Here is a 14,735-nt window from a genome sequence, read left to right as displayed (position 1 = left end):
GCGGGGAGCCCAACGTGAGACTCGATCCTGGGTCCCCAGGATCACATGCTGGGCTGAAGGCGGCACTAAACCGCTGGGCCACCAGGGCTGCCCTTTTAGTCCTTTCTATATTTGAATAAACCTATAATAGAAAAGAACACTTTTTGGAAAAGAACCATAGGTGACTCCACAGTATCTTCTGGTAGCTGCGAGGATATATTTTAACCTTCTCAAAGAAAATAACAGAAAGAGCATTCTTGATGCTCCATTCATTGCAATCATCTCTGAAAAAAATATTAAGTATTCACCTATTTTCAAGTCATAGATTACAAAAAAGTCAAACCACTACGAAAAGCCATTGTGCATATAATTTAACCAAACACTTAAATTTCAGGAAAAGATTATAGAAAAGTTCTGAGTACTTCCATATAATCCAAAAACAGAGAACAAGTTATGGTTTAGTGAATTAGTTGTGTGACACTAAGCAAATTATTCCACTTCATTTTTAGTTTTCTAAACTATAAACTATAAATGGGGATAACATATGATTCTAAGGTTTTTTACTGAGATAACTAGACATGCAAGACTCTAATCTGTTTGGACCATATTAAAGCAAAAAATGTTAAATCCCTCTCCTATTAGAAGGTATTCAGGCAGATACTTTGCCTATATCCTAGGATTTCAACAAGTATCTAATTAATCTTAAGCATTTAGCTAATCTTTGTTATTCTATTTATCTACAAATTATAACCAAATCTTAATTGGTTTCATTTGGATATGATGAAAATTAATGTAACCTCAAGTAATATATACAATCAAAAGAAAACCTGCACAGAGAAATTTGATAAGAAAATATACTACCATTCAAAAAGTTAGCCTGAAACCCAAAGAAGACTCTTAAATGCAAACTATCTCTTTATAATTGGCAATAATTTTGCAAAATTATAAGGGTATCTAATAAGGAGTAAAGATAAGAGCTATCATTAAACAAAGACGTAAGTAAGAGTGTTTTGGGGACAACGGGGTGGCAGTGGGGTCGGTGGGTTAAGCATAGGACTTCAACTTGGGTCATGATTTTGGGGTCCTGGGACTGGGCCCCTCATCCGGCTCCATGCTTAGTCTGCTTGTCCCTCTCCCTCTGCCCCCACCAGTCATGCTGTCTCTCTCTCAAACAAATAAAATCTTTAAAATAATTAAATAAATAAAAAGACAGTGTTCTCCTCTTTTGTATTTACTTTTAGTAACATCTGAGTTGTTTTTCTTTCTGAAGGTTGATGTACTTACCTTTTTAAAAACCCATAGCAGGGCAGCCCCGGTGGCTGAAGGTGCCGGCCTTCAGCCCAGGGTGTGATCCTGGAGACCCAGGATTGAGTCCTATGTCAGACTCCCTGCATGGAGCCTGCTTCTCCCTCTGCCTGTGTTTCTGCCTCTCTCTCTCATGAATAAATAAAATCTAAAAAAACAAAAAACAAAACAAAAAAAAACATAGCAAAACAGGGGTGCTTGGGTGGCTCAGTCAATTAAGGGAACTTGCCATTTTAACCTTTTTTTTTTTTTCATTTTAACCATTTTTAAGTGTATATTCAGTGTCAGTTTTTATTTTTATTTTTTTTTCAGTGTCAGTTTTTAAAATGTTCCTTTTTTATTAAAAAAGATTTTATATATTTAAGAGAGTGTACAGGAACAGGGGGAGGGACGGAGGGAGAGGGAGAAGCAGACTTCCCACTGAGGAGAGAGCCCAAGGCAGTCTTCAATCTCAAGACCTGAGATCATGACCTGAGCCAAAGGACCAACTAAGCCACCCAGGAACTCATACAATAAGCTTTTTAAAAGTTGCAAAAGTTTCTGGCTAAATTCTTTACTTATTAGCTGAGTAATTCAGTAGCCATTCAATATTCAATTATATTTACATACAATTACAAATAATTTACATAGTAAAAAGAATGTTACCTTTAAAAAAAAAAAAAAGATTTATATATTTGAAAGACAGAGAGAGGGATACCTGGGTGGCTCAGCGTTCTGCCTTGAGCTCAGGACATAGTCCTGGAGTTCCGATTCGAGTCCCACATCCAGGCTCCCAGCATGGACCCTGCTTCTCCCTCTGCCTGTGTCTCTGTTTCTCTCAGGAATGAATAAATAAAATCTTTAAAAACAAGAGAGAAAGAGATAGAGAACACATGTGATGAAGGCAGAGAGGAACCTCAAGCTGACTCCTGGCAGAGTGCTGAGCCCGAGTAGGGAGTGGGGTGAGTGGGGTTCACTCCATCCTGAGATCACCACCTGAGCCCAAAACAAGAGTCAGATGCTCAACCAAATGAGCTACCCAGACATCAGAAGGATCTGTTGTTAAAAAGTAAGTAAAATAGGATCCCTGGGTGGCGCAGCGGTTTGGCGCCTGCCTTTGGCCCAGGGTGCGATCCTGGAGACCCGGGATCGAATCCCACGTCGGGCTCCCGGTGCATGGGGCCTGCTTCTCCCTCTGCCTGTGTCTCTGCCTCTCTCTCTCTCTCTCTCTGTGACTATCATAAATAAATTAAAAAATAAAAAATAAAAAAAAAGTAGGTAAAATAGAACTGTTGAAATATTAATATGACAAGATTAGCACATGATGAGATAGGTAAACTAACTTGCATTATGAATCTTCAAAAATTTAAATCACCAAGAAAGTATCTAAAAATATTTAATTATTGAGGTACCTGGCCAGCTCAGTTACTAGAACATGTGATTCTTGATCTCTGGGTTGTGAGTTTGAGTCCCATGTTGGACACCGAGATTACTTAAAAATAATTTTTTAAAATTTTTTTTAAAAGATTTTATTTATTTATTCATGAGAGACACAGAGAGAGAGAGAGGCAGAGAAACAGGCAGAGAGAGGAAAAGCAGGTTCCATGCAGGGAGCCCGATGCAGAACTCAATCCTGGGACTCCAGGATCACACCTTGGGCCAAAGGCAGACGCTAAACCACTGAGCCACCCAGGCGTCCCAAAAATAAAATCTTAAAAAAAAAAAAGAATCACCATAAGAAAAAAAAATAGTGTTTCAAAGTTCATTTTTCTGGCCACCTGTAACTGTAAGGTCTATGAAAGATAATCAGGATATAGGATACAGGATATAGGTTACAAAAACCACTGTTAAACACCAATTAGCCCTAAAGCATATTCCTGTAGCATCTCTGTGGACTTACACTGTTACAGATAGGTCTTTCTTACTAAAAATATTTATGTATTTACATAAACATCACCTCAACTTGAAAGCTAACTTTATGTTTAGTGAGTATCTGGTAAAAGCATTCCCGTTTAAAATCAGAAATAAAAATAAATAAATAAATAAAATAAAATAAAATCAGAAATAAAATAAAGATGTACCACAATTCTGGAGATATAATGAATATGAGATAGAAGAAAGATAAACTAAATAAACAACTACCGGGATCCCTGGGTGGCGCAGCGGTTTGGCGCCTGCCTTTGGCCCAGGGCTCGATCCTGGAGACCCGGGATCGAGTCCCACATCAGGCTCCCGGTACATGGAGCCTGCTTCTCCCTCTGCCTCTCTCTCTCTCTCTCTCTCTCTCTATGACTATCATAAATAAATAGAAAAAAAAAAAAAAAAAAAAAAACAACTACCACAAATAGCAAGAGAATTACTGAAGTACCCAAGTACAAAATTACTACCTAGAAAAAAATAGGTTGGTAGTAATTAAGTTGATACGGATTATACACAACTAACTTCACTTCCTTCTAAAATCGCCATAAACAGTGGTAAAGTTCCCACTCCCAAGGAAAGGAAGAACCAGAAAGGAAGCAACAGGGTACCTGGGTGGCTCAGTTAGTTAAGCATCTGCCTTTGGCTCAGGTCATGAACTCAGGATTCTGGGATCCAGCCCTGTGTGGCTCCCTCTATCTGCTGCTCCCCTTGCTTTGTGTGTATGTGCACATACACTATCAAATAAATAAAATTATAAAAAAAAAAAAAAGGAAACAAAAGAAAACAAAGCAACAAAATTTTGTAAGCTGAAAAGTAAAAGGATGAGTAGTTAACTACCTCAGCTGATCTGACACAAACTCTATTTTCTTTTCTTTTTTTAAAAAATATTTTATTTATTTATTCAGGAGAGACACAGAGAGAGGAGCAGAGACATAGGCAGAGAGAGAAGCAGGCTCCATGCAGGGAGCCTGATGTGGGACTTGATCCTGGGACTCCAGGACCACGCCCTCAGCTGAAGGCAGACTCTCAACTGCTGAGCCACCCAGGCCAGGCGTTCCTGAGACAAACTCTAAAATAGTGATGGAAAAAGCTGAGAAGAAACATCCTGATTTATGCTACAGAATCTTCAAAAGGTTCAGAAACAAGTAGCTCCAGATATCCTTGGAATAAGGGATAGGAAGCTAAAATGAGGTTGTGGGATCCCAGATCCATTCTTTCCCACCAGGTTGAGGATGACAGGTTTTTTTCCTCATCCTGGCACAAGTTCTAGACTTCTATTCTTTGGATAGAGTATAAGATTTTTGTCTGGGGCTCACCAAACATGGGTGAAGCTATCATGCATTCACTATCATGGTTCACTATCATGCATATGAAATGCCTACTTCCACTTGATTCCCATACACCTGGCATCCAGACCTCTATCTTTCAGGCATGCTACCCTTCCCTGGAAGGCTTGTTTTTCAGAAACCGTCTTCTCTGTGGAATTAGGAACCAGCAAAAAAGGAAAGACCTAAAGATAATGACTCAAGATATTCTCCATCAAAGGGTTATAAGAATCATCCACAGTGAAGCTCACAAATTGAAAGCCCACATATTTTCCTAATTTGCTTTCTACTTCTGAATTTTTAATCATGAGTAGACCAATCAAAAATTATTAAATATCTGAGGAAAACTTCTTTTTTTTTTTTTTTTTTTCCTGAGGAAAACTTCTAAGAATAGTCAAAAGAAAAAAGAGCGATAAATAATGCAGCAAAAAACAAAAAAAATGAAAAACCACAAAATTATCAATACTCTAGATGAGTAATGACTAAAAAGTTAATTAAAAATGTCTAGATCAAAAGTTGCACACTCTCCTGACTGAGCCTGCAAGGCTACACATAGCAATCTATATGCTAACAGCACAGTGTCCTAGGTCTAACAAGCTAAAAACGCGTAACGTGAAGAATAAAGTGAGTTAAGTACAAAGCCAAGTTTGGTAAGGAGGACAAGGCCAAAGGGAAGGCAGGAAATACTACAATGCGAGTTATTCTACTCACAAGTTTCTTTTCAATGACCAATTATAAATTGTTGGATCAGCTTTAAAAGACACACTAAGTAATAGATGTAGAATCAGTGACTTTTTTTCCAAATCACTATCTTCAGACTCCTAATAAAATTATTATTCAGGCAAGAATTGGTGCTAAAAAACCATTAACTGAATAGCTAACAGACAACTGGGCCCTTTATTGTACCAAAATGAAACGTAATTATTTTCTGGTACAAGGAAAAGACATATTAACTTCATGGAAAGATCAGGCTGTGCATTGGTACCAATTCAGTGGTCAATCGTAAAACCACAGCACTGAGACAACTACATCATATATCTCCTGATGTGATGCTGTCGGGAAGACTAGCAGGTTACTTAAATTTTCCTCAAATATAAGAGGATAGCAAAAATACTCTGTCACCCCTAAAACAATAGAAGATCCATTATGTTTTCCTTTAATCCAACAGCGAAGAAAAAAATACTTTTATCCACAGGGAAGGAAAAAATAAAATTAAATGCGAAGCATTAAAAATGAAACCAACTTTAAAGTACAACTTTGGAACTCTAGAAACTCCAGTGGTGTAAGTACCAGCACGCATTCCCACTGCTTTCCCAGGAGTTTCCCCAGCCTGTCTCCAAGGGCAGGGTCCACCTAAGCAATCAGCTCTTTGCCTTCATAACAAAGTCACCTAACTGTGGCACTAAGTGTATTAAAGAAAAGGGTGCAATTACTCACAAAGGTTATGTTTTCTTCTTTACTTTCTCCCGAAGTTTCCCCAGACGGGCCAGAAGGTCCTAGAACCAGAGAGGCGAAATTTAGTTCGCCCAATTAAGACGCAACACCATCAAGTCCTTCACCACCAGGAGGAGAAAGCAGGGGCGAAAGTGCAGGAGTTTCCGCGCTCTTCCACCCTACCCCACCCGTGCTGGGAAGAAACCAAAGAAAATCCAAAAATCCGCACGGCCCTCAAAAACTAGACAGCGCTCAACGTCGTTTTGCAAACTACACGGTGGGAGGAGGGCGGACGGCACTCCCTCCGGACTCTGCCCCTGGCCTCGCCCGTCACCGGCAGCACCTCGGGGTGAGGGGCCGCCACCGCACGGCCGAGCTGAAATCCCGTTGGTCGGAGCACTTGCAATGACTCCGAGACTGCCCGACTCCCGCCCGCCATTAAAACTAGCCCAAATTAAACACATAAAGAGAAGACGACAAATGCCGGGGAAGGGAAGAGCGACGGAGGGGACCCGGCGGGGGAAGAGGCAGCACCCTCGCCCCGAAAAACTTGGGGACCTCGGGCTACCGCGGAGACGGTGCGAGCGCAGCCCCGAGAGCGGGAGAACCAACTGAGGCGCCCCTCCCCCCACCGCCCCACCACCACCACCCCCCCCGCAAGAAAGAAAGGAAAAATACCCCGCGACCTCCCGCCGCCCCGGCCCGGGCCGCCCCCCGGCCCCCGAGCGACCCCCGCCTCTGGCGTCCGCCTCACCCAGCCCTCCCGGCCTCTCCCTCACTCTCGCAGCCCTTCGGGCCGCACGCGAAGACGCCTGTGACATGAGCGGAGCCCGGAGCAGCCCCCGAGGCCCCGACGCGGCAGCGGCGACGGCGGCCGCGCCGCGGGGTATTAATCCCGGGTCGGTGGGAGGCTCCGGAGGCTGCCCTCACCCATCTCCGCCTCCCCAGCCGCCTCCGCCTCCGCCTCCTCCTCCCGAGGCTGCGCTGCTCCCAGCCACCCCCACTATCGGCGGACCCGGACTGGAAAGACAGCGGGGATAAGCCTCACCCGGTTCTGGCTGCGGCTCCGCGGAACGAACCTCCCCTCCCCCGGCCCACCCCCCTTCGGCAACACGCACAACTCCGCTCGGTCCAGTCCCGGGTTTAGCGCTGGTGAGGAGGAGGAGGCGGAGGAGGCGGTGGCGCGGCCGAGCCCGGGGAGGCTCCGCCCTCCGCGCCCTCATTGGCCGGCGGGGAGGGCGGGCCGGGGCGCCTCGGGCGCGCCCATTGGCCCCCTCTGCTGTCCTTCAGGACCCCCCTCGGGGGGGTGGTCCGAAGGGCTGTCCGTCAGGCGCGGGCCACGCCCCCCGGCGTTGCCGTTCCACTCCCCCCTCCGCCGGCGCTCGGCCCTCGGCCGCGTCCCCTCCCCTCCTTACCCCCGCCTCCCTCCCCGCCCCCACCCCCGGGTCCGTCAGGGTCAGGCAGCCCGAGTTACGCTGCCCGCTGCCCGCTGCCCCAGCCGCCGGCTCGCTCCCTGGGGGTCCGGGGTGCCCTCCAGGGCCCGGGACGGCCCGACACCGGGGCCGTGGCCGCCTACCCTGACTCGGGCCTGGGCGCCCGGGCCCCTGGAGCCGCTCCCAGCGACCCTGCCTGAGGAGAGACGCGGCCTCGATGTCCTCGGCGCCCTCCCTGTCCAGTGCGTGACGCCCCCCGGGAGGGCCGCGCCCGGGCAGGGGCCGCAGCGAGGCACGGCGGGAGGTCGGGGCAGCGCGCGCAGGGGGTTCCCGCGTGCGCTGAGGGGGTGGGAGCACCTCCACCGTCGCCTCAGCCCGTGGGGAATTGTCCCCCCACCTCCCGTCACGGCTGTAGGAGGAGACGACGTCCTCCATTTTGTCGGGACTGCTGTGGGAACTTGGGACCAATTCAAAACCAAAGCCCGTGGGGCTGGGAAACTTGGCCCCGCGAAGCCCCAACTGGGCTCCGCCATTCGGCCGAGGGCACAGCCCCTGATTCCAGCGTGTGCGTCCGAGGGGCCCCTGGGGCGGGCGCCACAGGGCACACACCCAGACGCCGCTCCCCGCCTGCATCCACCAAGATGGAGGAAGCTGCGGGCTCCCCGGGAGCGGGGCTCCCGCCTGTCGGAGGGGCCGCGGCCTCCCCTCGGCGTGTCCTCCCGCGCTGCCGTCGTCCTCCTCCGCAGCCTCGTTCGGTGGCCCTCCCCAGCCTCTACCCAGCCTCCCCACGGCCTCCACCGTCTCCTGGTCCTCAACCGTGGATGGAGACTCCACTCCGCGGTCGGCCCTATCGCTTCGCCCCGCCGGGGCTGCCCGGGTGCGGGGAGTCGAGCGGAGGTGCGGGGCGTCGCGCCGGGGCCCGACGCGGGCGTGCCCGGGGCGCCACATCCACCGTGGGGCTCCTCTTTGTTCACCGTCTACACCTACGTCTTCGGCGCACGTCATGGTGCTGTACGATCTCCAAGATCCCAGCCAAGAGGGCAGGGAGGCCTCTTCCGTCTCACCCTGGCGGTGGCTGGCGGGACTGCAGCCGCTGGCGGGGGACAAATGGGGGACGAGGTAGACTTGTCACTCGCCGGGTTATCTCGCGCCGCTGCCTGTTAAAAAGTACACGTGCGATGGCACCGCGGAAAGTGCAACGCGGTGGTGACGAACCTGAGGTTTTTAATGAACTAGTCAACTTCTCGTAAAAACTGATGTCACACAGTTGTAGATGACACGGAGCGTCATCTAGTAGAGATTCATTCAATCCATGACCATCCTTCAACCTGACTTGCTATTTTGTAATTAAATAATTTAGGATGTTGTAAGGTCCAAATAAAAATGTGACACTGGTAAATAACAAAACAATGTTGATTATGGATCTTTTGATAAAGACTTACTCCTTATGGAAAAGCAAATAGAAATTGTGACTAAGTATGCTTCCTACAGCCAGATGGCTGTCTTTTAATCTTTATCATCAGTAATAAGTTATTTAAATTCTCTCACTCTTACTAGCTGCTCTATTGCAAGCGTGGATACAAAATATTTCTGTCATTATGGAAAGTTCTGAAGGAAATTACTGCATTCATCTTAAATATTATTTGAGGAGTGGGGAAAAAGACTGAAAAACCAGCCATCTTAAGCTTTTCAATCATCTTTCTTTCCTGATGTCATTGCCTAAAATACACTTTTGTCTTGTTGCCTGTGGTTTAAAATAAGCATGAATTCCCTCAGTCTCTTTTCTCACCCATACCTCACCCCCACAAATATTTTTTGTTTGTTTGTTTAAGATTTTATTTATTCATGAGAGACGCCGAAAGGCAGAGACATAGGCAGGGGGAAAAGCAGGCTTCCTACAGGTAGCCATGCTGGACTCATCCCTGAACTCAGGGATCATGCCCTGAGCCAAAAGTCAGAAGCTTAAACTCTGAACCACCCTGGCATCCCTACATTAAAGACTTTTATAAAGAACTTTTTTTTCAAAAAAAAAAAAAGAAGAATTTTTTTCTTAATATACCACTGAGATAGTTGGGAATTAATAATATGAATTAATAATAATAAAAGTTAAATTTTATCAAGTATTTATTGTGTTAAAAGTGCAATTCTAACTAGTATCTGTAATAACTCATTAAATCCTACCAAAATGGTCTTAAAATATCTTTATTAATCCATATTTTATTATTACCCACATTTAAAAGATGTTGAAACTGAGAGTTACAAGTAACTTGCCTATGATCATACAGTTAGCTGGTGATAAAGATAAAACACAGGCAATTTGGCACTAGAGAATGTACCTTTAGTCACAATGTTTGCCTTTCTGTGAACATTAAATCAAACCAAAAGATCGGTAATTAGGGGCACCTGGATGGCTCAGTCAAGCCTCCAACTCATGATTTTGGCTCAGATCATGATCTCAGGGTTCCAGGTCAAGACCCACAAAGGGCCCTTCACTGGCCATAAAGCCTGCTTAAGATTCTCTCTCTCCCTCTCCCTGTACCCCTTTCTGCTCTCCCCTAAAAAATTTAAATAAATAAAACAAAAATTTTAAAGATCAATATTGGGACACCTGGGTGGCTCAGCAGTTGGGGGCCTGCCTTTGGCTCAGCTCTTGATCCTGGGATAGGATCAAGTCCGGCATTGGGCTCCCTGTGAGGAGCCTGCTTCTCCCTCTGCCTATGTCTCTGCCTCTCTCTCTGTGTGTCTCTCATGAAAAATAAATAAAATCTTAAAAAAAAAAAACCCAGTTATTACACACAGAAAAACTCCAAGTGGTCTGTATGATAACAGAATTAAGATTATATAAATTCTGTTTGTTCTTTACAATGACTGTGTTATCATTTATTTATTTGTTTTTAAATATTTTATTTATTTTTTTTGACAGAGAGCACAAGCAGGGGAAGCAGCAGACAAAGGAAGTGGGAGAAGCTCATCGGGGAGCCTGACATCGGGCTTAACCCCAGGACACTGGAATCAGGACCTGAGCAGAAGGCAGACTCTCAACCAACTGAGATTCTCAGGTGCCCCTCCTCATTTATTTATAATCTGCTGTTTAAATGAAGTAATATGTGTCCCAAGAGTTATAGACCTGAACTGCACATGAAGCAAGCTCTAATGATTTAGAATTATTATAAACTTGCTCTCAAAACAGAGATGTGTAAGTAAGTTTATGTGTATTGCAGAGTGATAGTTATATTGGGAGTTTTCTGAATTAACCTCTGTGTAAAATAGTGTTAAATGATACGCAGGAACACCTGGGTGGCCTAGTGGTTGAACGTCTGTCTTCGGCTCAGGGCATGATCTCGGACTTCCGGGATTGAGTCCCAGTTCCGGCTCCCGGCGAGGAGCCTGCTTCTCCCTTTGCTTATGACTGTGCCTCTTCTCTGTATCTCTCATGAATAAATAAAGTCTTTAAAAAAATAAAATAAATGATATGCAATACAACATGATAATTTGGAGTTTACAAGTTTATTAATACTCAACAGTACCTGAAATAGTTATTCTATACCTAGACCAACAAAAGATAATTGTAAGAAGTATTTTACCACTGACATTATTTAAAATTGCTTGAACATAGTGATAATAAAAAGCAGACTAATTCTTAGATTTTATCATTGTCTTTAAATTCCTTACTAATACTCCAACTCCCAATTAATGACTTCCATGTTGTTGTAAATATTTTTAATATAAAAAGAATGTCTATTTATGATAATAAATGGCAATGGCATGATGTAGAATATATATTTGTATATACATTTTGCATATACGTATATACATACTTGTATGTATTTTTATATATACATACATATATTGTATGTATATACGTGTATGCAAAATAATGGGCATATTTTAACCAACCAAGTAAGAAGGTACAACTGTCATATACATACATGTACCTAATATGTACCATTTATAGTAGATTAAAGGTTGCCCTCCTCAAAATATATGTTCATCCAGAACCTTTAAAAGTAATCTCATTCACAAAAAAAGGTCTTTGCACATCTACTTAAGGATCTTGATATGAGTTCATCTTGGATGAAAGTGTACCCTAAATACAGTGACAACTGCCCAATAACAAATGAAAATTCACAAAGGAAAAGTGCATGTGAAGACAGAAGCAGAGACTAACTAGGGTTATGCTGCCACAATCTAGGGATTCCTGGAGGAACCAGAAGCTTGAAAAGGCAAGAAATCTAGAGTTTTGAAGGAAGCATGGCCCTGCTGACAACTTGATTTCAGAATTCTGATTTCTAGAACTCTGAAAGATTAAAATTATATTGTTTTAAGCCATCAAGTTTGAGGTAATTTGTTATGATATCTCTAAGAAACAAATATATAGCTACAATATAGCTAAAAAGCAAAACAAGGAAATGGAGTAAGAATTAGAAAAATCAATGACACGTTTTGCTTAAAGAGTTTAACATACCTACTCTCAGGAAGTGATAGATCAAGGAGATTAAAAAATAAGATGAGATAAAAAAGATATGAACAAATATGTGTATATATATACACATATATAATTAATAATTATGCAATTAGCAAGTAGAAAATAGACATTCTTTTTATATTAAAAATATTTACAATAGGTTAGATTTGTCCCTAAAGTAACCTTAATGAATTCTAAAAATCAATATCATATAGACCATGTTCTCTAACCATTATTTAATAATAATCAGGATCAATAACAAATATGTGTATTTATATATATATATACATATGGAGAATTATGCAATTAGCAAGTAGAAAATAGATAACCTTTTTATTTTTTTTATTATTTTTTTAAAGATTTTATTTATTTATTTATTAGAAAGAGAGAAAGGCAGAGACACAGGCAGAGGGAGAAGCAGGCTCCATGCAGGAAGCCTGACGTGGGACTCGATCCCAGGTACGCAGGATCATGCCCTGGGCTGAAGGTGGCGCTAAACCGCTGAGCCACCGGGGCTGCCCAGACATCCTTCTTATATTGAAAATATTTGCAGGGATCCCTGGGTGGCGCAGCGGTTTGGCGCCTGCCTTTGGCCAGGGCGCGGTCCTGGAGACCCGGGATTGAGTCCCACGTCGGGCTCCCGGTGCATGGAGCCTGCTTCTCCCTCTGCCTGTGTCTCTGCCTCTCTCTCTCTCTCTCTCTCTCTCTCTCTCTCTCTGTGTGTGACTATCATAAATAAGTAAAAATTTAAAAAAAAAGAAAATATTTACAATAGATCAGATTTGTCCCTAAAGTAACCGTAATGAATTCTAAAAATCAATATTACATAGACCATGTTCTCCAACCATTATCTAATAATAATCAAGATCAATAACAAAATTAATAAGTCCTAGAAGCTTCAAAACTAAGCAAATGATTACTAAATAACTTTGGGTAAAATGAAATTATAAAGAAAATGAAGAAATACTTAAGAATGAAATGGTAATAAGGGACACCTGGGTGGCTCAGTTGGTTGAGCAACCAACTCTTGATTTCAGCTCAGGTCATGTTCTTGGGGTTTTGAGATCAACCATTGCATGGGACTGTGCACTCAGCAGGAAGTCCGCTTGGGATAAGAATCTTTCCCTCTCCCTCTGCCTCTCCCTTTACCTATCCCCATGCTTCAGTGCTCTCTTTCTCTCAGATGAATATTCATTTGAGAAAGAGAGAGCAGAAGAGCATGAGCAAGGGAAGGGGCAAATGGAGAGAAAGAAGCAGACTCCATGCTAACCATGGAGCCTGATGCAGGGCCCAATCCCAGGACCCTGGGATCATGACCAGAGCAGAAGGCATAAGCTTAACTACCTGAGCCATTTGAAAATTATATTTAATAAATAAATAAATAAATAAATAAATAAATAAATAAATAAATAAATAAATAAATAAAATGGTGATAAGAATACAAAATGTCAAAATATGTGAGAAAGACCCAAAGCAGAAATAGTGTGAGGTTGTACATTAAAATGTATTTATCAGGAATATTTTCCTCTTCAAAATCTTCCCGTCTTCACAACTACCATGTTGCAAAGCCACTTCCACATTTTTAAGAATTTATAACATTATCACCCCCTTCCAGGTGCCAAAATCTTGATTCATATTTATCTTTAATCTGGTTTGGTGATTTATTAACTTATCCTTAATTAATACCTTCCTTTTCATTTTTTTCCATTTGTTCTGTTGATCTTTTCAACTTACTAACTTAAACATTCCACTGAATACTCTTAGTAGAAATCTAGACTATAAGGACACTATTAGTAAGGGATAAGAAAGAAGGTAGAAACATGTTATTGTAGAGGCTGTAGGAAAAAAGTTATTTTTATATATTTCTACTGGCACAGTAAACCAACACATCAGAGAATTGGCAATATGGGTACAATCCCATAAAATTTACATTTTAAACAGAAATTGACTTCTAAGTATCTATCTCAAAGGTATACTAGCAAAATACTAAAAATATTAAAACAAGATTGTGACTATTTTACTTATACCAAAAAAAAAAAGGAAATAACCAAGTATCAATCAATCTATAGGGCACAGTTTTTTTTTAAGATTTTATTTTTTTATTAATGAGAGACACACACACACACACAGAGAGAGAGAGAGAGAGAGAGAGAGGCAGAGACACAGGCAGAGGGAAAAGTAGGCTCCATGCGGGGAGCCCGATGTGGGACTCCATCCCAGGTCTCCAGGATCACGCCCTGGGCCATAGGCAATGCTAAACCACTGAGCCACCCTGGCTGCCTGAGTACAGTTTTTTAAATTATGGTACATTCAGGCACACTCTCCCCACCTCTTCATTTTTCACTTTTTGCCCTTTTGGAAGCTAGACATTAATAAGTAAGATATCAAAAAACAACTGCTTATATGAAAAAATTAGAGAGTGACCATGTAAGCCAAGAGGAAGGCTCATAAAAAATATGAAAAGACCTAAAGTGAACACCTCAGGTTGATCCTTGGCATACAGGCAGACTACAAAAGTCAAAAAACAATAACAATAACAAAACCCAGTACATCCTGGCAAAGGGGGAGAATCTAACTTCCAGTTACCATATGGTTAGATTGAATGTCCAACATACACCAAAAAATCACAAAACCCCAAAACAAAGAGGAAAGCAGAGACCACTCAAAGGAAAAAAATAAGTCAATTGACAAAATGGCAGCTATAGAAGAGAAAACTTTAAAACAATCATTTTAAGTACGGAATCTTGTCTCACATTTAGATCTTTCGTCCATTTTGAGTTTATCTTTGTGTATGGTGTAAGAGAATGGTCCAGTTTCATTCTTCTGCATGTGGATGTCCAATTTTCCCAGCACCATTTATTGAAGAGACTGTCTTTTTTCCAGTGGATAGTCTTT

General features: G+C 42.9%; 2 protein-coding genes across 20 annotated transcripts in view; one reads left to right on the top strand and one right to left on the bottom strand.

The window, feature by feature from the left end:
- The window catches only part of ZMYM5 (zinc finger MYM-type containing 5), a 77,128-nt gene extending 68,363 nt beyond the window's left edge, over positions 1-8,765 (bottom strand). For 3 of the 19 annotated variants that reach the window (XR_005378507.1, XM_038573538.1, XM_038573536.1), the window contains exons 1-2: positions 6,697-6,857; positions 5,946-6,004 (exon numbers count right to left, since the gene is read on the bottom strand). The gene's annotated coding sequence lies outside the window, so the exon portion shown is untranslated. The other 16 variants (XM_038573537.1, XM_038573539.1, XM_038573540.1 and 13 more) reach the window with 13 other exon arrangements.
- The window catches only part of LOC111092489 (translation initiation factor IF-2-like), a 44,544-nt gene continuing 36,570 nt past the window's right edge, over positions 6,762-14,735 (top strand). Inside the window, exons 1-4 of the mRNA XM_038574496.1 lie at positions 6,762-6,828; positions 6,891-7,120; positions 7,397-8,494; positions 10,299-10,434. Coding sequence (XP_038430424.1) covers positions 6,762-6,828; positions 6,891-7,120; positions 7,397-8,494; positions 10,299-10,434 — 1,531 coding nt within the window. The remainder of the gene's footprint in view (positions 6,829-6,890; positions 7,121-7,396; positions 8,495-10,298; positions 10,435-14,735) is intronic.

The sequence above is a fragment of the Canis lupus genome, chromosome 25 (genome assembly GCF_011100685.1).
Source record: "Canis lupus familiaris isolate Mischka breed German Shepherd chromosome 25, alternate assembly UU_Cfam_GSD_1.0, whole genome shotgun sequence".
NCBI classification, from domain to species: domain Eukaryota; kingdom Metazoa; phylum Chordata; class Mammalia; order Carnivora; family Canidae; genus Canis; species Canis lupus.
This window is presented reverse-complemented; position numbering and strand designations above follow the sequence as displayed.